The sequence below is a fragment of the Podarcis pityusensis genome, assembly GCF_964106645.2.
Source record: "Podarcis pityusensis genome assembly, chromosome: 9".
NCBI classification, from domain to species: Eukaryota; Metazoa; Chordata; class Lepidosauria; order Squamata; family Lacertidae; genus Podarcis; species Podarcis pityusensis.
This window is the reverse complement of record NC_138034.1, coordinates 34,127,603-34,152,768: the sequence shown is the minus strand read 5'-3', so window position 1 is coordinate 34,152,768 and position 25,166 is coordinate 34,127,603. Positions and strand designations below refer to the sequence as shown.

At 41.0% G+C, this 25,166-nt stretch overlaps 1 protein-coding gene across 6 annotated transcripts in view; it reads right to left on the bottom strand.

The window, feature by feature from the left end:
* The window catches only part of MARCHF1 (membrane associated ring-CH-type finger 1), a 123,466-nt gene that overhangs the window by 11,597 nt on the left and 86,703 nt on the right, over positions 1-25,166 (bottom strand). For all 6 annotated transcript variants that reach the window (XM_081021772.1, XM_081021768.1, XM_081021769.1 and 3 more), the window contains 2 exons: positions 23,846-23,925; positions 11,451-11,631 (listed from right to left, as the gene is read on the bottom strand). In XM_081021772.1, coding sequence (XP_080877898.1) covers positions 11,451-11,631; positions 23,846-23,925 — 261 coding nt within the window. The remainder of the gene's footprint in view (positions 1-11,450; positions 11,632-23,845; positions 23,926-25,166) is intronic.

Here is a 25,166-nt window from a genome sequence, read left to right as displayed (position 1 = left end):
CTTGCACTGGTATGCTTTTGAACTGCTAGGTTGGCAAAAGCTGGGACAGAGCAACAGGAGCTCACCCCACTGCGTGAATTTGAACCGCCAATCTTCTGATCAGCAGGCCCCAGAGGCTCAGTGGTTTAGACACAGCGCCACCCAAGTCCCCAGAGAAATAGCACAGAAGTCTGTTACAGACTGTGGCCTGGTTCATGCATCATGCTAAGACAAGCCTTGGGTTAGCATGAATTTTTTAAAAATTGAAACTTTTCAAAATATAATAAAAATCTAACTAATCTAAATAAAAAGAAAGAAAAGGAGGAACAGAGGAAGGAAGGAAACAACAAAAAAATACAGAGCCCTCTGTCAGAGGTAGATCTTAACCCTTGTCCCACACAAATCGGGGTGGACCCTCCCAGCTCTCACCTGGGAACTTCCCTTTCTTCTCCCAGCCCCCCTCCCGAATATCTTCCATTCCCTGCCTCTCATGCAGTGTCCTTCATCAGATACCCATCACCTTCCTGTCAGTATCCTCATTAACCCTGAATAGAGGACATTAAAACAAACAAGTTCATGTTGAGCAAAGCAGCTACAAGCTCCTCTCTGGGAACCTGGTGTTCACACCAAGCTAAAATTTGGCTGTGTGCATGAGGCCTGTGAAATTCACCAATGACTTGTTAGCAGTCTTGTAACAGTGCCAATTCCCCGCTGTAGAGATGTGCTGGATTTGTTCTTCCCAACATGTGATCATTGGCAATTGCCTCTCACAGCCCTATAACTGAAGATACAAAAATCAAAAGTGTTTCGACTTACTGGTCGCATTTTCTACATATAAGGAAATGGATATAATTAACTTCCAATCTATATACCTGCCAACATTTCACAGATGCACAGTTGTGGTTCTTTGTTAACTCCAACTTTCTTAATCATTGTGTTATACATTTTCTCCACTGTTTAAAAATGGAAGGAGAAGGCCACTATATTTCTAATTAGATTTCCTTGGGTGCAATTAAATACACTCATGGTAGCAGGAAAAGCACAGAACCTTTGCAGAAAGCTTTGCAGAGAGTGACATGCAGCCTCTTTCTCCATGAATTCAGAATGCAAGCAAAAAATATATCAGGTAAATAATGAGAAGCAAGCCTTTCATTACATTTTCCTACTGCTGTTAAAGCTGTTGAAACATCAGGTGTGACCTACATTCTGTAGGTGCATGCCATTCCCTTCCATGATTTGTGGACCTCTTTCTTGGTGGCAAACAGATCACCTCTACTTGTGTAGGTTCTGAGAGAGGCATGCTATCCCACACACAGTGGGGCCGACTGCACACAGAGAGCCTTTATGGCACAGCACAGTGTGAACCAGCCTGCACCTAAAACTGAGATCTGTGACCTATTTTGTTGTTGAAATGTGTGCCATGGAAAGCCTGCACTGTAAAAGCTAGTGGGCATGATCATTTATATAAAAATTGGCAATAGCTGTCTGTTTATTGCTAAAAAAATTAAAAAGGCTGTATCAGGAGGACTTGTTTCCTCAAGGCATCACAACCAGATTTAAATGCTGTAGAATTAGTTTAACTTTAAAAGCCTTAATATACACACCTTCCCCTGAGACTCTAGCTGTTCTCCATAACAACATGATAGCCAATAAAGAAAAGGAAAATATTGTGCATAACGGTTAAGTATTTGACCTTATGTATTACCAGGAAAGACAGTGATTTAAGGTGGGCCATGTCTGAGGCACAGTTTACTAGTGGAAAGAAAACACTGAAGCTGGTTGCCTTGACAACGTGCCGCAGCGGTGCTGAAAATTAAAGGAAACATAGGCCTCTCTGTCATGGGGAAGGCTTGCAAAGCATCCACCAAATAAGGTTAAAAGAAAACTAGTCCTACAGCAAATCAATGTTACCTGTCCTAAGCAATATCAGCCATCACTTTTTATCATGATCCTTGTTATAAAACTGATGGGAAATCAGAGTGATTTATATAAGCCAACGGTAATAGGCAGAGCCAGAAAAACAACAATACATTATGGTGTTGAGAGCTCAAAAGTTTCTGATTTCTCCCAGGAAATTGTGCAGGTCACTAGAGGTTCTTTGTGGAACCTACAGTGCTGAGGGAAAAGGAGAGAATTCAAAGAGGGACTAGTTTAATTTCTCAGCAGCATCTCCCATAGCTCTCCCTGCAGGGAATATTGCTTTCAAGAGCCAATACTGCACGGCATGGTTTTAAATAATGAGAGTAAATAAGAAAGATCAAAGTGAAGCTATGTTTTAAAACAAGACATCAATATCATTCAACAGCCTAGTTACTTTGTAGCTCACAGTACCCAAAGCCTAATTTTCTCTGTAAAGAGTGGATTCTGAAGCAGACTCACCAGTATATCCGTGCATTCCTGTTTTATTTGCTACTTAAATATATTACTGACTTCAGGGCATTAATTGAATCCCGTTTCAAACAAAGCATGCTATCAAGCTATTTGAACCAAGGAGCCAGATATTTCAAATATCTTTGACAGAATCCTTTGATTGAAAGTATGTTGTTGTTATTGTTGTATGCCTTTCGGCAGGAAAAAAATTAAAAGCCCCATTGATTTCAGCAGGACTTACTGCTATGTAATGGACTGCAGCTCTGGAATGAAAAGTAACTCTTGGCATAACACTACATACCTGTATAGATAATATAATGTTCCTAATTGGTTAACTGTGGTTAAAAAGAATTATGGACTCCCTTCTTCTCCACCATCGCTCTTCCAGAAAACCAGTTCCTCCACCGTACCCATGTGTGGCTAACTGCTTCCAATGCAGTCACACAGGTGGAACTAACTAGAGTTTCTATTTGGCTTCAGATCTGAAATAGCTTTCATTGGTTTTAGATAAGCTAAAGGGGAAACATTTGGCTAGCTTTAACCATGATTAATGTTGTCAATATGATTAAGCATGATTAGGCCCAATTGGAGGAATTCCCCAAAGCTGAATTGGTTAAGATGTTACATCTGCCCAGTCAGTAAGCTGGTATCGTCAGGGCTGGCCCTCTCATCAGCTAAGTTGAGTCTCTTGTCTTGAGAGGATGGCAAATTAATGCCCCCAATGCGTTCACCACTGCCTCCCCCTGCCTGCAGGGCTACCAAGCATGATGGCTTGCTTTCTCATGCTGCCTTCCAGGCTGTGTGGCCCCTAGTCGGTTGTCAAGTGGCTGATGACAGCTGCCTAGGACTTCAGAAATGCCAACACCAGTTGGCCACTGCAACAAATTGGTGGTGGACCTCCTAATGTGCTCTCTGGGTTACAACCTTTGCATTGACCTATTGAGTGAGTGCCTGTTTAAAGTTTACTACTACTACTACTACTACTACTACTGTGAAACTTTAAGCAGTATTTGCTGCTACAGTCTGCCAATAAAGATTCTGAGATCACCTTACCCATAATGCCATGCTTTGGGAACAGACTCTTCTGTAGAGAGAAATATTGTGGGATGAGATGCCTCTGGATGGAAGCAAAAACAACTCAAAGATACAAGAGTTCAAAGAGATGAAGCACCTTCTCTAGGAGGAAAGCAATGTGCTTGGGCCTTTTTACTCTAGAAAAATATGACTGGTGAAGGGGCTGGTGAAGATTAATAAAATTATGAATGGTATGGGGAAATGGATAGGGAGGACTTTTCCCCCACCAACATTCTCAGTAGCCTGCCTGCCTCTAAGGTTTGGAAGGAATGTGGAGTTCTATGCATGTGCCAATGTATGTGCCTTGAATTTCACCCCACATGGCAGAAAGGTTGGGCTGGATAATCTCCAGCTGGCACAAGGCGTAACTATGCTGGTAAAGTACCTTCCCAAACAGGTTTTAGGAGCAATCCTGTATGACCCAGTGGGTATAACTGAAAAGTGGGGTTTCTAATTAATGTGTGACCCTAAAATATAAGCTAAAACATTGGGTGTAACTGTTAACTGGGAGAAAAATGCTTGCTCACGTAAGTCAGCTTTAAAAGCTATTGCGGATTTGGGGTTGTTTTTTGTCTATGAGTCAGCTGCCTGTGAAGTCAGGACGTCTGATACTGTTGCATTGCACTGCCCCCTAGAAATGAACCAGAAAGCCCTTGCAGACAGGGACCTCTGCATGTACACTGCCATTCCTAAATTTCAAAATCTATGGGTCATCATTCAAAGGAAAGAAATATGCTCGTATTCACCCCTCCCGAAAGACTAAGAAAAACGGGAACAATGTGTTTCAAAAGAAATATAAACCCCAGAGACCAAATGTCTATAAATAAACAAAACCAAAGAATTAAATAGGCAAAGTCATTTGAAAAGTAGTCATAGCAAAAAGCTTTGGGGAAATCTCTGTTTGGAGATACATTACTGTGTTTTTGTACATTTTAATTCTGTCATCCATTCCATATGGATCACAGTAGCATGTTGATTGCCTTTATATTTTTATCATGTTTCACGCTTCAGATACCAGATTAAATATACATCCGGTTCTCAGTTCTTTTTTAAAAGGGGGAAATAGTTTCTCTCAGGAGTGCAGAGATATCCCGTGATGAAAGGAGGTCAACAAAAAACAACACTAAAACAAATGAATTGTATACTTTAGAATCTCTGCACTGCATTGCAAATCTACTTTCTAGTTTTCAAATACAGAATGGGAAAGCAAATTAAACTTCTTTAAAGCCATTAATAATGGTAATAAACATGAGAGAGGAGAAGATAATATACAGCAAGTACTTTTTCCTTTAGAACCTTGCTCTTCCACTGCTGTCATGAGTGCTTGCTCAAAAGTACTCCTCTGCTTTTTGAAATGTGATTGGTAGGGACATGGAACAAAGGCTTTCCATATGCATTGTCCATGCTGTGTGACTCCCTATCCAAGATGGGCCAACTGGCCTTCTCTTTACTGATGTTTGGTGTATTGTTATGAACTTTTGTTTTGCTGTGTCTTTGGATTGATTTGATTTCATGGAATTGTAGAGTTGGAAGGGACCCTGAGGATTATCTAGTCCAATCCCCCTGCAATGCAGGAATACGCAGCTGTCCCATATGGGGATCGAACTTGCAACCTTGGCATTATCAGCACCATGTTCTAACCAACTGAGCTATGCTGCAAGGGTGACAACCAGCCTTTTGGCCACACACCATATTGAATGAAACGTAAATTTCACATTTGATCAAAACTGTACACTAAATGGAAATTTAAAGTTAGCATTTGATGTGTACATCTGATCAACATATATGAATTTGAAAGCTTAATGCTTCATAGAATTGCAGAACTACAAAGTTGGAAGGTACCACAGAGGCCCATCTAGACCAACCCACTGCAGTGCAGGAATCCTGCCCACAGCTGTCCCTGGGTGGGCTCAAACCAATGACCTTCTGGTTAACAGCCAGATGTGCTGACCCACTGCAGTTCATCAAAGGCCTCCTTTCTTATTTATCTATGAAAAGATTTGTCTTTCAGCCCCACTGAACCCTAAGGTATGCACAAAACATCAAGTTTGAAAACAATGAAACAAACAAATAAATATAAAATCTATTAAATAATAGAACAGAAACGTAGACTCCTAAAATCACAGAGCAGCAGGGGGGAAATACAGCAAGACAATGCTGGTTCACTACAGCTGTTTTTAAGACTTATCCAGACCCAGTTCCCTTTCATAGTTATTAAGAACAGATTTACCTGATGTCTTCAACTTTGTTGAAATTAAATGAGATAGGCATGTATTGTTGGTTTGAGACATAAAAGCTCAGAATTTACTTTTTTTTTCAACCCATCAATCTTGCTAAAATAAGTTCCTTTTAATGGCAAGCCTGTATGTGTTGTAACTAGAAAAGCAGACGGTATGATAATAATCTGAGCTTAGATTCAATGTAATTAACAGTTATAAGAGAGCAGCACTGGGAATGTTACAAGGATGTTATAATAAAGCCAATCACAGCAGAAACAAATTTCAGTAATCTGGGCACAAGAAATAGGATATGCAGTGTTTCAGCTTCCATTTTCTGCTGCAAACCTAGAATGTTTCTGTACAGCACCAGACACTGAACTTTCATGCAGAATTGATCTTTTTGGGAAGATATAGTTTTTCCCACTTTAAAACAAGAAATATTTTTAGGCCCCAAGGCTGAAAAATAAAGTGATCCAGCCTGTAACACTAGGGAAATGTGATCCTGGCAAAGTGCTTTTGAAATTAATAAAATTAATTTAAAAAGTGTGTTTTTGGAGGGTTGTCCCAATGACCCTGCTCCAGAAACAGTTACCCTTGCCAAATACAGAGACCTCATTGATTTCAGCTGTATTGAGATGTGACCAACTGTGGCCAATGCCTTCTGAAGAATATCTTTTTCAAGAAGTAAAGAGGCATTTGGGTTTTGCAGTGATCTCTCTAAGTTTTGGACTTGGACTATGGTGGTATCAAGCAGTTAATTAAAACCTTTCAACTATGAGTAGCTCCTCCCCCCCCAAAAAAATTAAAATCCACACAAAAGGTACAATATAATTATGTTATTGTGTGCATGGCAGGGTCTTTTCAGGGTACAATTCAGGTGCCAGGCCCTTCCTTCCAGAGGGAGAGGGAAGAGAAAATGGCAGATAAATTTTGAAAGTTGGCTACTATTCCACTATAGAACTAAATTATGATCCCAATTACAATCTGAATTTGTAAAGAATTGGGGCTCTTTCAAAGTTGACTATGTCTGGGTCTGATGGTAAAGAGCAAAAAGTGTTTCTGTACTGTAGCACTTAATACTGTTAAGTTGATGATCAGAATAGTAAATAAAACTTCATAGGCTTCATAGACACTTATTAGAAACTGAGTTCAAATCACGGCAGCTTCACATCTTCTAGCACAAAATATTTATCATACAAGGATTTGTTTCAGATTCTACTGTTTGATTCATATTCAGTTTCAGATTTGATTCAGATTCTACTGTTGAAGAAATATCTCTTCCAGAAGGGAGCTTGAAGTATGACTAGCTGGCCAAAAATGCAGAGCAAAGCGCAGGGATACAGTGAACAAATGTGCAAAAATTATTGTCACCAAACCAGTCAGTGAAAATTTAATCAACAATTGCAAGGGGTGAAGAGTGAGAGGAGCCTGTAATGACTTACATAAAACTTAAATTGTCTGTATTAAATCCTACCATTAGTTGCATACATGTCACAAATTCCAGGAATTCACCTTCCTTCCTTCCTTCCTTTACTAATGTCAAAAGTGAAAAGGGACTTAGCCACAGCCAGTTATAACCGTTACTTTCTGGCACTTTTATATTAAATAATAACAATAACATACTAATTTTCATCACCAGCATAAAGCTTTTGGGACTGAGGGTGGTGGTGGGTGGGTGGGTGGGTGGGTGGGTCGGTGTGGTGTGTGTGTGGGTGGGTGGGTGGGTGGGTGTGTTAGCAATCTGTAGCACCACAGCAAACTTTCTTTTCAGACAATGTTTGGATTGGACCAAGAATGTGATTCTGCAAGTCACTTATCAACTTCAGGTCCCTTTTTGAAACAAATGGATAGAGATCTTTTGGGGAACCAAAAGAAAAGGAAGCAAGCAGAGGAACAGGGAAGTGTGCTCCCTGGTGCAGAAAAATGTGGTTATAGGATTATGCTACATGTAACAAGTCAGTGAATAACAGGGTCAGCCCAATACATTTTGCTGCCTGAGGCAAAGAACAAAGTAGTATCCCCCCACCTCTACTCCATGCACAGAAGCTGAATAGACAGGCAGTTGAGTCTAGTGATGGGATAGTGTCCTGCAATTGTGTGAAAGGTGCCTCACAGGCCACAAATCACACACACACACTATCCCAGAGCCGTTCCATGGCTTTAAAAATGCTGCAACTGCACACGAGCACAAAGCACAGAATGTGGCTTCCTAATATATTTCTTTCACTTTGCTCTTTCTTCTTGCTTTTTAAAGTGCAGTTCTAGCACTTCTGGTTTAGAAGATATGTTCAAAGGTATATTGGCAACCATGCCCGGTGAAATCTCAAAAACTGGCAGGGTTGCTGAGTAAGATTTCCAGGGTCGTAATGCAAAGATTTGCAAAGTGTACACTGGTTGCAACATTGTATTTTTGGTTTACAGAATTTCAGTTACCATAGTGCCAAAATCTGTGCAGTGTCTCAATAGTCCTGAGTCCTTCACACACAGAATATCCAGAATTTCAACAAACCACACTTATACATACCATGGATAGGGAGCACCATGATTTATCTAGCCAAAAAGCAGCCTGGCATTTGCTCTAGGGTGAAGGGAGCACTGAGGAAGAAGGGATGGCAAATCCCATGTGAGCCCTGCCCTCCCTCTGGAAGGCAGCTAAATGTGCAGTGATATCAATAGGTTATTGTGTCTTGAGCCATTTTCTATATCTTGGCTATAGGGTCTACCTAAGGGGATACCGTATTTTTCACCCTATAGGACGCACTTTTCCCCCTCCAAAAATGAAGGGGAAATGTGTGTGCATCCTATGGGGCGAATGCAGGCTTTCGCTGAAGCCTGGAGAGCGAGAGGCGTCGGTGTGCACCGACCCCTCTTGCTCTCCAGGCTTCAGGAACTCCCGCCGGGCGCGCAAGGCCCTCCGGAGGACGCCCCGTGCTTCGCGCTGGTGTCCGCAAGCCTGCAGCGCCCGGGGGAACTCCCCCCCGGCGCGTAAGGCTTGCGGGCAGCAGCCTGTTCTGGGGGCTGGGGTCGGGGGAAGCTTGGGCTTCCCCCGCCCCAGCCCCGTGGCTGGGTGGGGAAATAATTTCTTTTTTATTCATTCCCCCCCCCAATGAGGTGCGTCCTATGGGCCAGTGCGCCCTATAGGGCGAAAAATACGGCACCTCCTTATTGAACCATATCTATACATTTAAAAGCCCCCCTCCACAAGAATCCAGGGAACTGGAGTTTGTTAAGGGGGCTGGTAATTCCAGTTCTAATAAACAGTTCCCAGGAATTGGGGCGGATGGGGCAGGAATGCTTTGAATGTGCTTTAAATATAAGTTGCCTATGCAGCCCTAGTGCAAGTCTAAGTGCACTTGGACGGGGCTATTTTTTACCTTTTCAAGTATACTGTAAGATAGGGTTCCTTGATCTGGAACAGGTGAAGGATGCTAATCTCTAAGATTAATCTACTGCCCCATTTACTACCATTGTTACACCCTGATGTTAATCTCTTTGTGGCATATTGTGAGCTTTATGGAGTCTTATAGGCTAGACTTCGAGCTACAAGAATTCTTAAGTTTGGACTGTGAGGGCTGTCCTATAAAATTATGAACATCTGATAGCAAAATAAAGCTAACTATTCAAGTCTATGCAACACTTTCACCAGTACAAAGGGTATATGAATATTGTCTGTAAAATTCACTGAACCCAACAACAAGAAGGTACAGCAAGGACCGAGGAGTTTTTTAATGGCTCTGCGATTCCAGAAGGTGTGACATAGTGCATTTTTGTCTGAAAACGCTTCTCTGTTTTCTAGCATTCCTCCGTATGTAGAAATAATGCAATGGTAGCCAAGAAAAACCTGCTATGTTCCTATTAAAATGACCTGTAGAAGTTGGAAGCAAACTCTTACTGATTTCATTGTGAACAGCTTCTCACCTACTCTAATGGTTCTGACAACATTCTTGTGAGTCTGCACTATGAAGGGGAAGAGGAGGAATGTGCATAATAGTTTATATATCTGTTATGTTCAAATGACTGAGTGGGATTAGTGAAGAGTTCAGAAAGATTACTGAGATAAATTGGGGACATCAGAAATTACCGAAGGTTCAGATTTCAGCTTGTGCAAACTGTCATGGCTGTTAATGTATACATAACTATTAGTGTAGAACATATTAAGGGCTGATCAATATATGGACCCCTTGAGTTCTGCCTCTGCAGGGACAAGCAAAAACACTTGGTTTATAATCAAGCTTCCATTAATTCTGTAACATGCTCAGTAGAGAGAAGAGCAATTTCACACAAGACAGACACTGTAGATTATTTGGCAGAAAGATATAAAAAGGCCTGTTTGAATTCTGTGATAAATAAAAAATAATAATTCATAATTCTGAGCTGACATTCTGCATTCAACCCTACATTCTGAAACATGAAAAGCAGAATTTTGCAAACTATATATTATTTTTAAGATTTCCCCGATTTCCCCTCTCATTGTGAATGATTTATTCTCCTTCTACCAGTCACACAGATAGGAAGCTTTATTCTTTACTGAAGCTGCACACTCTGACCACTGGAAACCTCAAGCAAGTCCTTTGGCTTCTGACATTTCACTAGCTATTGCTCACACATTTTCAAGCATATTTTGCAATAGAAGAACCAGAGACATGCTTTTTTAAACATTAAAGCCAGGAAACTTGGGGATCTTGATCTATTATTCCTGGTGAATAACGCATATGACTGCTTTTCTGGTCGTCTATGGAATTATGACATACATACGGTGTGTGTCTGTGTGTGTGTGTGTGTGTAAGCAAACCTTTTATTAGCTTTTTGGTGTGTCTAAACTCTGCAAAGTGCATAATTATTTTCATAAAATAATTTTCATATATTTTATTAATTCAAGTAAGCAAGAGCCTGCCATTTGCAAACTTCGGAATTTGACGAGTAACTTTGGAAGCCGAATTCAAAAACTGAAGAAATAGTGCTCATGTGGAAACCCTCAAATAAATATGTGATTTCTGACAGCCATGTGATCAGTCTGTCCTCTTGAGGATTATCCTATGGATGAATGATATCTGGTAATGGTAGCAATGTAATTAACAAGAATAATCATGTGTATGACTTTTAGATAAGAACGTTACAGACTCACTGTACAGTATGATGTGAACAGGATAGAGTGGAGGACGGGACACAGGTGTGATTGGCAAGGAGTTAAAAGGTTAGGAGTAAAATGAAAAAAGAGTGAGGAACAGGGCCAAGGACAGTGGACTGAAGGCAGGCGCCCCAAAGCAATGGCTGGGGGATGGGCCAGTTATATGAAGCCAACTGCATATAAGGAAACTGAATACATCTATGGATATAATGTGGCAAAACAGAGTAGACCATCCAACTTGGGACCATGCGCCAAGGACTCCAAAATAATTGAACTGGCGTGATTTGAAAGTGAGGGAGACTTGATTTTTCCACACCGATTTCAGCAAAGCAGCAACTGACTGTGCAAGATTTGTCGTATGTACTTGATCAGCTTAATACAGAGTCTCAATCAAGGCAACCGCAAATGAGCAACCTCAGAAACTGTAATACAATGCTTCGCGTTAAGCATATGCATAAGAAATATGCATCGTAATATTCCAGCGGAAGGAAATTAAAAGAAATAGCAGTTATAAGATGACAAATCTGAAATACGGGAATTGATATAGCACAAGATCGATGGTGTTGTAAAATACACACGGCATGCATCAAACAAAGCAGAAGAAAGGATGACCTAGACTGGAAATGTTAACTTCAGCTTTGGCAGCTCACATCGGATGGATTTAATTCTTAGCACCGTACCTTTCGAAGAGGCTTGAGCTTTGTCTCCATTATGAAGTCATACTTGCAGAGTTCACAGCAGCGTGTGTCTGAACTCTTAATCCATTGATGCAGACAGGCCTGATGAACAAAACGCAGGGTCCCTGTGCAGCGACACGGTGTGATGAGGGGGCTTTCGTCATCTCCCTCGCAGTGACAGATCCTGACAGGAAGGACAGCAACAATGAGTGAGCAAAGGTAGAGTTTATTTGCACTGCCTTTCATACCAAGGGCTGACATTCAAAACACTCTGAAAGTGCTCAACCTTTGAGATTAGATCTGAGAAATGTATTCCTTTTCCTGTTTGTTGCTTAGTTACTATATGTTCCATTTTTAGCATTACTCAGACATGGAAACATACAAGGTTTCCCCAATGACACATATCAAACTCTCCTTCTCCCACCTTAATATTTTAATATAATATGGCTAATTGAACCCAGCAGCTCTGGGCTTGTATGCTCCTTCTTGCATGGAAATTCCATGCTTCCTACTTTGGTTCGCAATCAAACCATAGTTTAATTTGCTGGCTCAGAGAAATGGTTAAGTGTTGTTTTTTGTAAACTAGAATAGGAACTACCGTGCATAGCACCATTGTGCATGGTTGAGATGGGGTAATAGGAGGGAATATGTTGGCCCAAGGCTCCTGACAGCTTGTTCATGGAACCTGATTTTGATGTTCCACTGTGTTCAATAGGATTTACTCCCTAGGACCAAAGGCTAACTCTCCCACTTAGATAAATGGTACCTAGATGTGTCCTTAACTGCACTGAATCCTGCCTACTGCTGAAAATTAAGTTCAATACTCTTTAAACATAGACAGTTTACACTAGAAATCTATGCATGCTTACTTGGAATTAAGCATTAAATGTGTTCAATGGTATTTGCTGTCATGCAAGTGCATACAGGATTGCAGTTTATGGCTCTTGCAAATCCAATGCATATCGTAGTCATACGAAGGAAATGCAATCTTATCTAGTTTTGTGCTGAAGTTGCAACAGCTCTGAGTAAGATGGATTTGGAATCACCTTCAAAGATGGGTTATTTTCACTCAAAAATGTAAATGACTGCAACTGTAAATGTGTATCCAGTTTTAATTTAGGGGGAAAGTATGGCCCAACTATTTGGTTGTGGTCCTGTAGAAGTGCATAGGTTCAACTGAGAGTGAGTATTGTGTGGTGGTTAGTGTTGAACCAAGACCTAGGAGATCAGGGTTGAAATCCCAACACAGCCATAAAACCCAGCACTACCTCACAGGATTACTGTCAGGAAAGAACAGGGATGAGGAGAACTATGTGCACCACCTTGACCTGCTTGGAGGAAAGTTGGGATATAAATATAGTAAAATATAAATATATGGGATTTATGAACAAGTAACCATGGACACAATCCAGTTCTCATGAGCACAGTAAATGGACTAGGTGGTATTTAGCGGGGGGGGGGGGGGGGAGAAGAGACCAACAAGTTCCCACATGGCGCTAGTCAAATCCATTACTACCCACCCCATCGACAGTGCCTCATCCTTTAGAAATAACTTACCGAAAAGTGGGGAAAGAGGGAAGCAAGTTTTCCTTGGCATACTAATGCATTTTCCGATTGATCCTGTTCCTTTAGGGCAGCATTGAAGGAAACAGTTTCCTGTCTGGAAACTGTTTCCTTCAATGGTAGGAAACAGTATGAAGCCCATGTAAGATCAACATATAAATCCATCATCAATCTACATATGGGTTTCACTCTGTTTCCTACATAGAAAGTGTTTTCAGTGCAGGAAATCTGTAATATGTGAAGCACCCTGAGTAAAAAAGAATAGTGATATGTAAGGCAGTAACACCCCTAGCAGCTAATTTTTGTGAGTGTCCTCATGATTTCGCCGGTGCTCCAATAGCAATTTCTAAGTCATACCCTTTGCCAGTTTAGATAAAACTTTTATCTCACTGTAAAACATTACACGAAGAGAGCAACATCATTTTCTTTTTAAATTAAAGCCATTTCCCAAAGGGGAAATACAGGGCTTTGTTCATTTTAATCCCAGCTATATATAATTTATTTTACAGACTTCAGTGTTTAAGCCATTTAGAATTTAGACAAATAAATTGGGTACCCAGGAGTCCTTTTCAACCACTGTCAGAATTGTTTTGAATTTTAACAGCTAAAACATCAACCTAAAATTCCACTGGGATAGACAAATAAAATGACACAGCCACTTTGAACACACAATGATTCTTCAACAGAAACACTTAACACAAAACACTGAGTGAATTATAAATTAAAAACGTGTAATGAGAATATTGAGTGCTGTGGCAATAGAAATAATGTCCAGAGGAAATGATTATGGAAACAGCTTTAAACATATTAAGTGTTCTTGTCTTCTGTTTGTTTTTGCTCTGTTTGTAATTTATTTTCCCATAAAAAGATTGGTTGATAATGATGGGTTTGCCTAAGGACGGAGAGAATAAATATGTCTGTGCATGGATGGAGCATGCGAAGGATAGTGGGAGAGCTTGAACTGCTTTGTGTCCTCTTGACAAGTTCCTTCCCCACCATTACTGAAGACTTGATGTAGCCTGAGCTACAGAACCAGGCTGCTTCTGTGCATCAGGTTGTATAAATAAATGCCCTCTTTGTATGCATCAATAAGAAATGTTGGGAAGGTTACAGCTACTATGCCTCCTCCACTGTTTGCAGTTCAATGCTGGACGTATACCAACCCTAAGAGCAGTGAAAATAAATACTATACAAGAAGTCATGCCATAGAAAGCACTGTGCCAGCAGCTACTGCTTCTAGAGAGACTTTGCTTGGGTGTCACCCACTGAAAAGGGTAACATTTGGTTACCAGATTTTTTTCAATGAATCCGGGGACACTCCCCCCCTCTTTTTTTTGAAGCTGAGTTAGCAACAGGGAGTCAGTAGTAGGGATGGTGAGGCAAAAGACCCTGGGCCCAAGCACACATGCATATTGTATAAATACGCAGAGTTTTTTTAAAAAAAACTGGGCAATGGCACGCTGCCTGCCCGTGACTCCCGAGCCTTCCCCGATCACCTTCCCCCTTTGTTTTGACAGATCAGGGGAGGCTCGGGAGTCACGGGCAGGCGGCCATTGCCCAGGAGGGGCCAGCCTGGTAGTGCAGTTGGCTTCTGCTGGCTTCAGGAGCTGCTCGCTGCTGTGGCACAGGAAAAATGGCGGGCCCCACAGCAGTGAGCAGCTCCTGAAGCCAGCCAGAGCCAACTGCGCTACCAGGCTGGCTCCTGGCTGCTGAGGCTGCTGCTGCCACGTTTCCCAGGGACAGATTTGCAAATTTGGGGACATTCCGGGGACGGAATTTGTCCGGGGACAAATTTGCAGAACCGGGGACTGTCCCTGGGAACCGGGGATGTCTGGTAACCCTAGGGTAACAGGATTTGTTTATTACAACCTCTCCTTTGCTACACTCTCCCAAAATAGCCAGTTGTATCTCCAGGGGCTCAAGAACAGGGCTCCCCCCCCCAGCTCTTCGTTGGGTTTTGGCATCTCTTTTTTGCGTACCAGAACCTTTTGCTGTCGGAGGTGACAGGCAGCACAGTGCTGCGTCCCAACAGTTTTGGCATCTCAAAAAGGTGCACCTATTTTTCTAGGGGGAATAAAGCACTGCTCAAGAGGATAGCTGGAGGATAAGAAACAAGGACACATAGGTAAAATCCTCTGAAAGCACTCTTACGCCATTTCAACAATTGTGGCTTGCCCCAAAGAATCCTGGGAGGTGTAGTTTATCAAAGGTGCTGAAAGTTGCTAGGAGACCCCTCAAAAAGAGCTAAGATTCTCAGCATCCTTAACAAACTACAGATCCCAGGATTCTTTGGGGGAAGCCATATCTGGTATAAAAGTGCTTTAAAGGTTTCAAGCTGACCAAACTTCATTGAATGGCAAAAATGCTTTAGGAGGCGCCATGCAGCACATGACAGCTTTACAGGAGCAGGGAATCTCTGCCCTAGGGATGTACCAGAATTGCAGCTAAAGCGAACAGTAATAGTAGTTAAATTACCCACCCAACAGATTATCCTTCACTCAGAGAAAGATAAAACACCTCCAAGACAGGCTTATATGGCAATGTCACTTCTAAATGTGGAAAGGAATCTCAACCTTGATGCTCAGTGTAAGCTGTGTTTCTCTATCATCAAGCTCCAAAGTCATTTTCACATGGTAGCACTGAACCTAAAACTTAAGATTCCTAAATACCATCAGCTCTATGGCTTTCTTTGGATTTGTAGGTTGAATGAAGAGAATACTTCTGACAGTGTGAGCCTTGTCCCCACAACTGAATGATGCAGCTTGGATATGGCTTTCAAGTCTGAAAGCAGAATCCCATGGAGATAATGTTTTACAAATTACCAGGTTGCAATTATTAAAGTTAAAACAGCCAAATCTGTTGTCCAATAACCTCATCACAAATATGAGAAAAAAACGCTGAAAAACACACCATGTTCCCTAAGATGAAAACAATGACAGGCTGTTGTTGTTGTTGTTGCTGTTTTGCAAGCTTCATTCTGTCTCCTCCTATAACTGGAATTGCATATCCCCAACATACTATAACTGAAAATACAAACTTACAAGGGACAAGGAAGGAAGTGTTCAAGGAAAACAAGTGTGAAGTCAAGGAATTAAGATCAATTGCAGCAAGTTCTTGCTGACAAAAAACATCACAATGAAACACCGTATGCCATGACAGGTAAGAATCATATAGTTCCAGAAACTCATTGCTAGTTTCTCTGGCAAGTGGAAGTGTATGTGGACTTTACTGTCTGGATGCTTGGTGCTACTGGAACATCTTTCAATTATTTTTTTTTTAATCTTTCATCATTGTTATTTCCCCCCCATGTTTGTGTATTTTGGGGATAGGCATGTTGAAAAATTTCACTGGAAACAAAAGTAGAATTTGCTACTGTTTTTGTCACAGGTTCAGAATGAAAATCAATCCAGCGAATACAATCGGTATTTGCTCACAACATTCTTGTGTGTGTGTTCTTAAGCCTTCAGCCAATATGTAACTGATTGCTGTTTTTAAAAAAACATTGTTTTGCTCCTTCCTTTACACAGAAATGACTGGTGTGGAATAATTATGTAATTAATTACATTAAATTCATAACTTACATAATACGTAAATTATGTCAAATAGCATACAGCAAGAAGAATAACAGTACCTGGTGGCCATGGAAACAGCAGGTTCTGATGAAGATGGGTCAGAACAAAAACCACTATATTCTTACACTCCTGTTTTGGAGTTTGCTTAACACTTAGCAATGGGATTAAAGCTGGGTATTTTTTATTTATTTGGGGGGGGGGGGAAGAATGGATGAAATCCATGTCTGAACACAGAAGTATAACAGAACTCTTAACATAATCACAAAGGATCTCAAAACAAGAAAGAGGCATTCAGCTATTTTTGGTGACCAGATCTCGGGCTTTTGCATGGACGTTTCCCATGCATGAAGTTCCTATGCCACATGCCTTGATAAACTATAAAGTCATAAGGTTATAACAATAGCCTGCTGGATCAGGTCAGAGGCCTATCTAGTCCAGAATACTGTTCCTGCATTGGTCAGTCATATGCCCATGCTAAGCCTGCAAGTAGGGCCTGGGTGCAACTCTTCTCATGTGCAATTCCCAGTAACTGGTAGCGTCTCTGACAGTAAAGGAAGAACATAGTCATTGTGGCTAGTAGACACTTTCACAGAGAATAAGACTAACTAACTGGTTTCCTGTTTTATCCAAACTGGGAAGCTATGGTTAACACCAAAATGTTAAAAACCAATTTGAAGTTGGTTAATGATCCTGGCTTCTTTTGAAGCTGAAGCTGGAAGCATAATCAGAGACCTGGCTTATCAAGGGATACCACTAAGGAAGGACAAAAAGGCAAAAGACCTTTTCATTTCTCATTATTAAGATGAGAACAATTATCCAAATGCAGCCTCTATGTTCAGTTACATGAACATTGTACTTGAACATTTCTACCCCTATCGTTCAGCCTGGACACTGAGATCCAGCTCTGAGGGCCTTCTGGCAGTTTCCTCACTGCAAGAAGTGAAGTTACAGGGAACAAGGTAGAGAATTCGTGCCTGTCCTGTGGAACGCCCTCCTGTCAGATGTCAAGGAGATAAACAACTATCTGGCTTTTAGAAGACATTTTAAGGCAGCCCTGTATAGGGAAGTTTTTAATGTTTGATGTTTTACTGTGGTTTCATAGTTTGTTGGAAGCCACCCAGAGTGGCTGGGGAACCCAGTCAGCTGTGCAGCATGTAAATTAAAATACATATGTTATTATTGTTGTTATTATTATTCCCCTCCTGTTTCATGGGCATGCCAGACAACTGTTGTAGGGTAGAGATTTAACCTGTCATCATGATCTTCAAGTCACCAGTCTATGAAGTAATGAAACTGTTTCATCATTTTATATTCTGTTCTTTTTTTATAAAATGGTTGCTTTCTTTTTTTAGAGGGTGTTCTAAGCCAAAAGGTTCAAAGTTAAGAGGAGGGTCAAAAGTTAATTTGGCAGTTAAGAGGAAAATGAAGCCTCAAGATAAAAGGAGGGTGGGCAGCCTAACCAATTAGGGGAATTGGACTCTATCCTCCCCCCCAGTTGAAATAATGTATTTAAGCAGGGAGTTGAAGCAAATTAGACAAAAGAAAAGCTGAACTATAAAGTTATAAAATACGCTTGCAGCACTGAATAAGAAAGAAGCCATGACAGAAGGCCACAAATGGAACCAGAAACAGAATTCTGAGAGAACTGGTTAAGTATTGGCTTAGTGAGGCAAGCAGCCTAGTATACGTTTAGCTGGATGCTTATTTTGCTCTAATGGGGAACTGATTAAACTATTTTTAAAGTTTTAATCGTAAATATCCTCTTTAAAAAACCGCTGACTTGCCAGTCTGCTTTGGTAAAAACCACATTTGTTTGCATTTAAATATGGCTGCTATCTTATTCATGCCATACTTAATTGCCTTCTCACTCCACCCAGTATTGAGAGCTGGCTTGAGCCAGTTTGAAAAAGAGGCATGATTAGTAGAGACAGCGGTGGAAAAGGATATCTGCTTGGTGGCAGAGGCAAGGTTAGCAAAGAGGAGGAACTGTGTTTGCTGGCTTGCCTTCCTTCCTTCACTTTCAAAGTGCAGGCTAAACCTCATGCTGTCACAAATTCCCATTTCAGGTATTTGAATAAGAAGGGGGAGGGAAATTGGGCAGATTGTTCTAAAGTGTATGTTTGGAAAAGGAAAAAAAAAGGTGGAAGATCAGATCCTTTATACTACAAAATCTTAAGGGTAAACAGCTGATTCAAGCAGGGCTATGAGAAAATGTGTTTTAAAAAAGCACACCAAAATTGACTAATTTCCTCCCAATGTGAAGTAGCTCTAACTGAGTTCCTCCCCACTATGATGACAGAAGTATAGCCTGACTCAGGAGATGCCTGGAAAGCACCCCCTGTTGATCCAGTCACTTGGTTCTCAGATACAACAAATTTGCATTCACAAAGTACATGGTTCTGTTTTCAGTAGTCTATGTACTACACTGCTATTGTAACATACGGAAAAGCCTTTATGGAAGACAAATCCCTTTCACCTGACCCCTACAACTAAGTTTGGAAAATAACAGACCAGGTCAACAAATACACTGAGATGGCAAATACAGCAGCAGAATTCTCAACTCTGTTCCACAGCAGATCCAGTTGACATAGTATATTTGGACTTTCCAAAAGCTTTTGATAAAGTACATCACTAAAGACTCCTGAGTAAGCTTAGCAGACATGGGATAAGACATGGGTAGGCAAACTAAGGCCCAGGGGCCAGATCCGGCCCAACTGCCTTCTAAATCCAGCCCATGGATGGTGCGGGAATCAGCATGTTTTTACATGAGTAGAATGTGACCTTTTATTTAAAATGCATCTCTGGGTTATTTGTGGGGCATAGGAATTTGTTCATTCCCCCCCCCCCCGATATAGTCTGCCCCCCCACAAGGTCTGAGGGACAGTGGACCGCCCACCCCCCCTGCTGAAAAGGTTTGCTGGCCCCTGAGGAGAGGCCCTTTTGTGGATTAGGAACTAAATAAGCAAAAGGAAGTAGATAGTAGGAATATACGGTTAGTTCTCCTGATGGAGGGATGTAGAAAGTGACGCCCCTCCAAGGGCAGATACTCTTAATTCATGGATCCAGCACAGATTCAATTCCTGGAATAGCCAGGCTAGTTTCCTGGTGAGGTAATGACCTTTTAAGTATGGGCCATTAAGAGAACAGTCTCCAAGGGCTTTTAAAAAGGATGGGATGATTGTGCCTATTAGCCAGAATGGTTATTTCCACCTCCACTGTCAGAAGCCGGTATGGCTCTGAATACCAGTTGCTGGAAATCACAGGTGTGCAGAGTGCTGTTGCAAAAGCTATATTCTCTGCTACTGAGCTGCCAGTATCTGGCAAGATATTGAGCTGCCAATATGTGGGTCCATTATACCCAGCTGGAACCATCTGAGCAAGCAGTGGTTCTCTAATCCAACTGCGCAGCTTTCAGGTGGCTCTGCTGGATTTCAAGATAGCCACTTGTCCCAAGTATGACGCAGCAGTAGAACCATTGTTCAAAAGGTTAGTGGCAGATTATGTGCATTTCTGCATTAACCACTTAACAGTATAAATAAAATATGGTTGATGATGAGGGACAATCATTAATTGATGCAGGACTAAGTTCTGCATCCAGCTCTCTTTTCACTTCTACAGATTAGTTAATTGATTGATCAGTTATACTGAAAGGTAGCAACAACAGGAAGAAGCAGATGCAATGGGACTGTTGCCAGAGTCTATTTAAAAAAGGCTGTTTCCTGGACTCCTGACACTTTACCTGTCTTTTTAAGAAGTATGCGTACCCTTTTAGTTTTGGTATGCAAGTTAAATTACCCAGTGTTCAAATGAGACAGTGTAGTAGATAATCTCTCTTTTCTCAATGAATATTTTATTGCATTTTTTCCTACTTTTCTAAAAAAATGATGACTATCAGAAAAAGGACTACAAATTGGCTTTTGACTCAATGCAGGAATGTATCTTTCACTAAAGTAAAAACAGGAAAGCCTGTTTTTAGCTGAATCAGTATTATTGGGTCATAAATCTCTCCTACTTGTTCTCTGATAGTTTAACAAGTAAGATAGCTTACTGGTGATAAAAATTAGCATGCAGCAGTTTTTGCAGCATTTACTCTACATGTACTTACTACCTCTCGGTGTGATACATTTAGGAATGATTACAAGATATATATCACTGTCTTGGAGAGATCAGTTTGTGTGCCAGCATGGAAAAATAGTAGTCTAATTTTCATTACAGCTGAAGAGACAGAAAACATAAATGGAGGCCTGCTGGATAAGACCAAAGGCCCATCCAACCCACCACACTGCTCTTACAATGACCACAGACAAATGCCTATGGGAAGTCTGCAAACAGGATGTGAATGCAAGATGTGATGTTGTCATGCAAGACGAACACATGTTCCAGGAAGGTTGGCCAATCATAGCTTCCAGGTTTGTGATACCCATCACCTCAGGAGTCATCATTGATTCAACTTTTTATACACAATGATTATTTCTATCCCAGTCCATCAATATATGGCCCAGTCAAGTCCTCACTATATATGAGGTCCAGATGATATTAGTTGCACACGTCCTGTAGACATTACTATATTTACACTATGGTAGATTACAGCTGTGACTCAATTATGTACACAGGCTGATGCATGCAACTAAATCTGTCGGCTCATAAAACACATTTTAAAGCAATCACCATGAAATGCAAAATCCCCACAAAACTCTGCTTTGTGAACGAGTCCCTCGTGTGTGTATCTCCAAGGCCCACAAAACTGCCACCTTTTTAAAAAAATCACATTGCCCAAAAAGGTGCACATGGTCTGAGTTATAAAAACAAAGTCATGCTTCACTTCGTAGGCTTTGATCATGCCTATGTCTTGGTGGTAGGGAGAAGACAGGCTAAGATCTACAACAGGATCTGCTGCCCCTGTGATCCTGCTGCCTGAGGCAGTCGCTTCATCTTGCCTCATAGGTGAGTCAGCCCTGAGCTAGAGCATAATTGCTTGCAGTCTGGGGGAAAAGGAAATCCGATTCTAGCACAGGCACTATTGATAAGATATATCAGGCAACTGTTTTTCCTTTATATAAAGTAGTTCTAACTGATTGATATTTTCACATTTGCCAAATTTCTATATTTCGAAGGCAACTGGTGCAATCTCTACATCCAAAAAGTAACATCTGATTTTGAGCCTTATCCACTTATACGACTCAAAACATTTCCTCATTTCAATTCCACTTATGCACACTTCTGCCTAGGTCATCACAAAAGAAAGCCAGCAGATCTTTTAGCAACATGTAAGGACCAGTCACACAATAATTACGTGGACCATTTACCCAAGTCTAACAGAATTAATGAACTTTATATATTTTTTGCGGCATGCTAAGGGAGTAAAACAGGGATCTTGTGATATCTGCTGCTGTTGCTTTTCAGTGGAATTTAATGTTGCTTATTATTTGATTAAATTTATTTTTTTTGAAATTGCATTAAATTACTGAAAGCTGCCTTGAGTAGTACATGGGGACTAGAAAGGTGGGATAGAATTTTATTTAATTTTTTTAGAATAAATAAAACTGGAGGAAAGCTTATTCTCACAAATCTCCAACAGTAACTAACTGGATCAGGGGCAAAGGACCATCCAGTCCAGCATCCTGTTCTAACAGTTGCCTATGAGAATTTTGCAAGCAGCAGCTGACTGCAATAGTACTCTTCCCCCTTCTGATTCCCAGGAACTGTTATTCAGAAGCATATTGCCTCTTACAGTGGAGGCAGAACTGTAGCTATCATGCCTATGTTCATATTATTATATAGGCATAATAACTTGCATAGTGCTACTTAAAACTATAGATTGATGACTTAAGCCTAGGAAAGTTGGTATTATCATATATAGGTTATAATTCATATCATCAGGAGAACATATACTTTTCAATGCAATAGTGTTCTTGTCATGCACACAGCATCTCAAAAATCCCACCCCAACATAAAAGAAGGAGCACTCTGAAAGAGGATTCCATATCCTATTGCATTTTAACAACTTTTTAAAAAATGACCCAATATCATGCATCAAGATGGTTTTTGTGATTCCAAGATTAAAGTCTGTATGAAACCCAGATTACCTGCTGCTGTTTAGTTGCTAAGCATGGTTCTTATGTATCTAGACACCAAAAGCAGTATGAATCAGGGAGGAAAAACAACAACCAACCATCTCTTTTATATAATTCATAGCACTTAGAAATTCCTTTTGCATTAGGAGACAAACCTGCACACTTCGAAATCATCTGACAAGTCATCATAAAACGCAGGTTTCTGAACAGCAGCCGATGCAGCAAGCCCTGTCCCAGCAGGTACTCCATTTTCTGGAACTGACAAAATATCACTGTCTGGGCCTTTCTCTGAACCACTTTCCTCCTTGCTTGCTTTGACTCGTCTCATGTTCCTTGAAGGCTCTGGATCCTTGCGGCTGCACTTGTCCTGGCGTTTCCCACCTTGTCTAAAGGAGCTCCTTGCCTCCACAGAAGACGGTGAGCGGCAGGTCTCTTTACACCGTGAAATCCTTCTCCTGCGGTGACTAGGAGTGCAGCCTTCAGGCTCAATCTTCTCTTCTTGCTTCTTTTCCCCACCTGTCCCCATAGTTACAAGTTCAATGGCATTATTCCTGGAAGAATCATCTGTCCGAGTGTTTGAAGTACTCCGCCTTCTCATTCTCCTGGGCATGTTGGCTCTCTCTCTCTTTCTAACCAGGGCCCAGTGGTTCTCATCTGAAGATGATGAATCGGATGATACTTTGCGCAAGGCATTCCATGCACGATTTGCAATGCTGGGGTGCAACTTGCCATCCTTCTCTCTTTTTTGCTTTTCTGCATGCCCATTATTCTCCTCAGGTTCTTTCCTCCGCCTAACCCTTCGCTTCACTTGTTTCCTACCAGTTTCTTTACTAGCTGGACTCAGTACCGTGACAGGGGTCGAGTTTTCAAACTTATCTTCTGATATGTCATGCAAGGTGGGAGGTCTAAACAAAGCAGCAAGCGAAGGAGATGGATGGAAAATGATAAAACGAAAAGAGAGAGAAAGAAATGAAACAAATCAGGATTTTGAAATGAAAACAAAAATAATTGTGACTTAAACAGAAAAAAAGATATGGAAAAGACATAACAAAACACTGAAAATGACAAACCAAAAGTAGATTTGAATGTAAATCCATGGAGGGGGGGTTAGGCAAAAGCAAGAGCTACGGATCATTAGATAAAGAAGACTATGCATCAGTCAGATTAGGACCACTCTTTTATCACGTACCTACAGATGTCCTGAGTAGAAGGGCAGACAGATAACCGTGACTGGCTTCTGGGTGCTGTCCCTGTGGTAGGACTGCTTGCCTGTTGAAAGAAGTTAGATAATTTGGAATCTTTATCAATGAAATAAAGAGTCGATATTTTACTGCTTTTCCACATGATTAAAACAAAAGTTAACTTGTGCAGCTCTTTACGATGTTTTCACATCTACGCACTTCTAAAATACAGGAAGTGCCTGCAAAAGCAAAACCCTTTTGAGGAACTAAATGTTCTAAGGGCTACAGTTGCAGTCCACATACATATTTTATCTTGTTTGAGGAACAAACTTCTGCAGGCTAAAGGTTTCATTTTGCAGTCGGGTCTACTGAGAGCACAGAGCATGAAGGAAACAACAGCTGCCAAATTTCAACAACGATGAGGCTCCTTACTGGAACAAAGTGAACTGCACTGATATTGTGCTGAGTAAGGGCTGAGGCAGGGCTGCCAGACTGTTGCAGTGTGGGAGGGCAGAAGCAACATGAACCTTAAATACTATTTTTAAAAACATCATCAGAGCAATCAAGTTCACTTTCAGAACCTATTTACGTGTCCAAACATCTGAAGCAAAACACTTCCACAGTATGAGCGAGTCCCATCATAAAGCAGCCACAGCAATTTGCAGACTAAACCTGTTGACTTGTTTTGGCTAGAAAACAAGATTGTTGCATGGTAGCTAGAAGGTTACTAACAATATAGTTTTGCACATAGCTAAACTCTGTAGTTAGCTTAATTGTTAATGACCCAAAGGCTTATGTTATGCACCAGCTACATTACTCTTAAAGCTCTAAACTGAAGTCCTCCTTGGCATAAGTCTTGTGATTAATCAGTATTCTGGCTGGAGGTGTAGCACAGAAGACTGCTTAACACACACTGTTTCACGGGACACTGTGAATGTCTTTAGTATTATGAACAGTTTCTGAAGTGATGATTGGATATACACATTACTATGAAGACATGCATATGAATATCAGCTGTTGAGGAACAAAACCAGGACAGTGCTATCACATTCAAGTCCTGCTTGTAGGCATCTTGCTAGCCGCTGTGGGAACAGACTGCTACCCTAAATGGGCCTTTCACGTGACCCTGCAGGGCTCTTCGAATGTTCTTATGTATAATCGGCCCATGTTGCAAAATACTTCATTGAAATGCTTTTTAATGTAGGAAATTTGTCATGTTGAAGTAGACCAAAAGCGAAAACAATCAGGCCTATACAATATCCTAAGATTCACAATCAAAGTATTACAGTTAAAGGCAACACTATTTTCCCTACCCTTACAATCATGTAT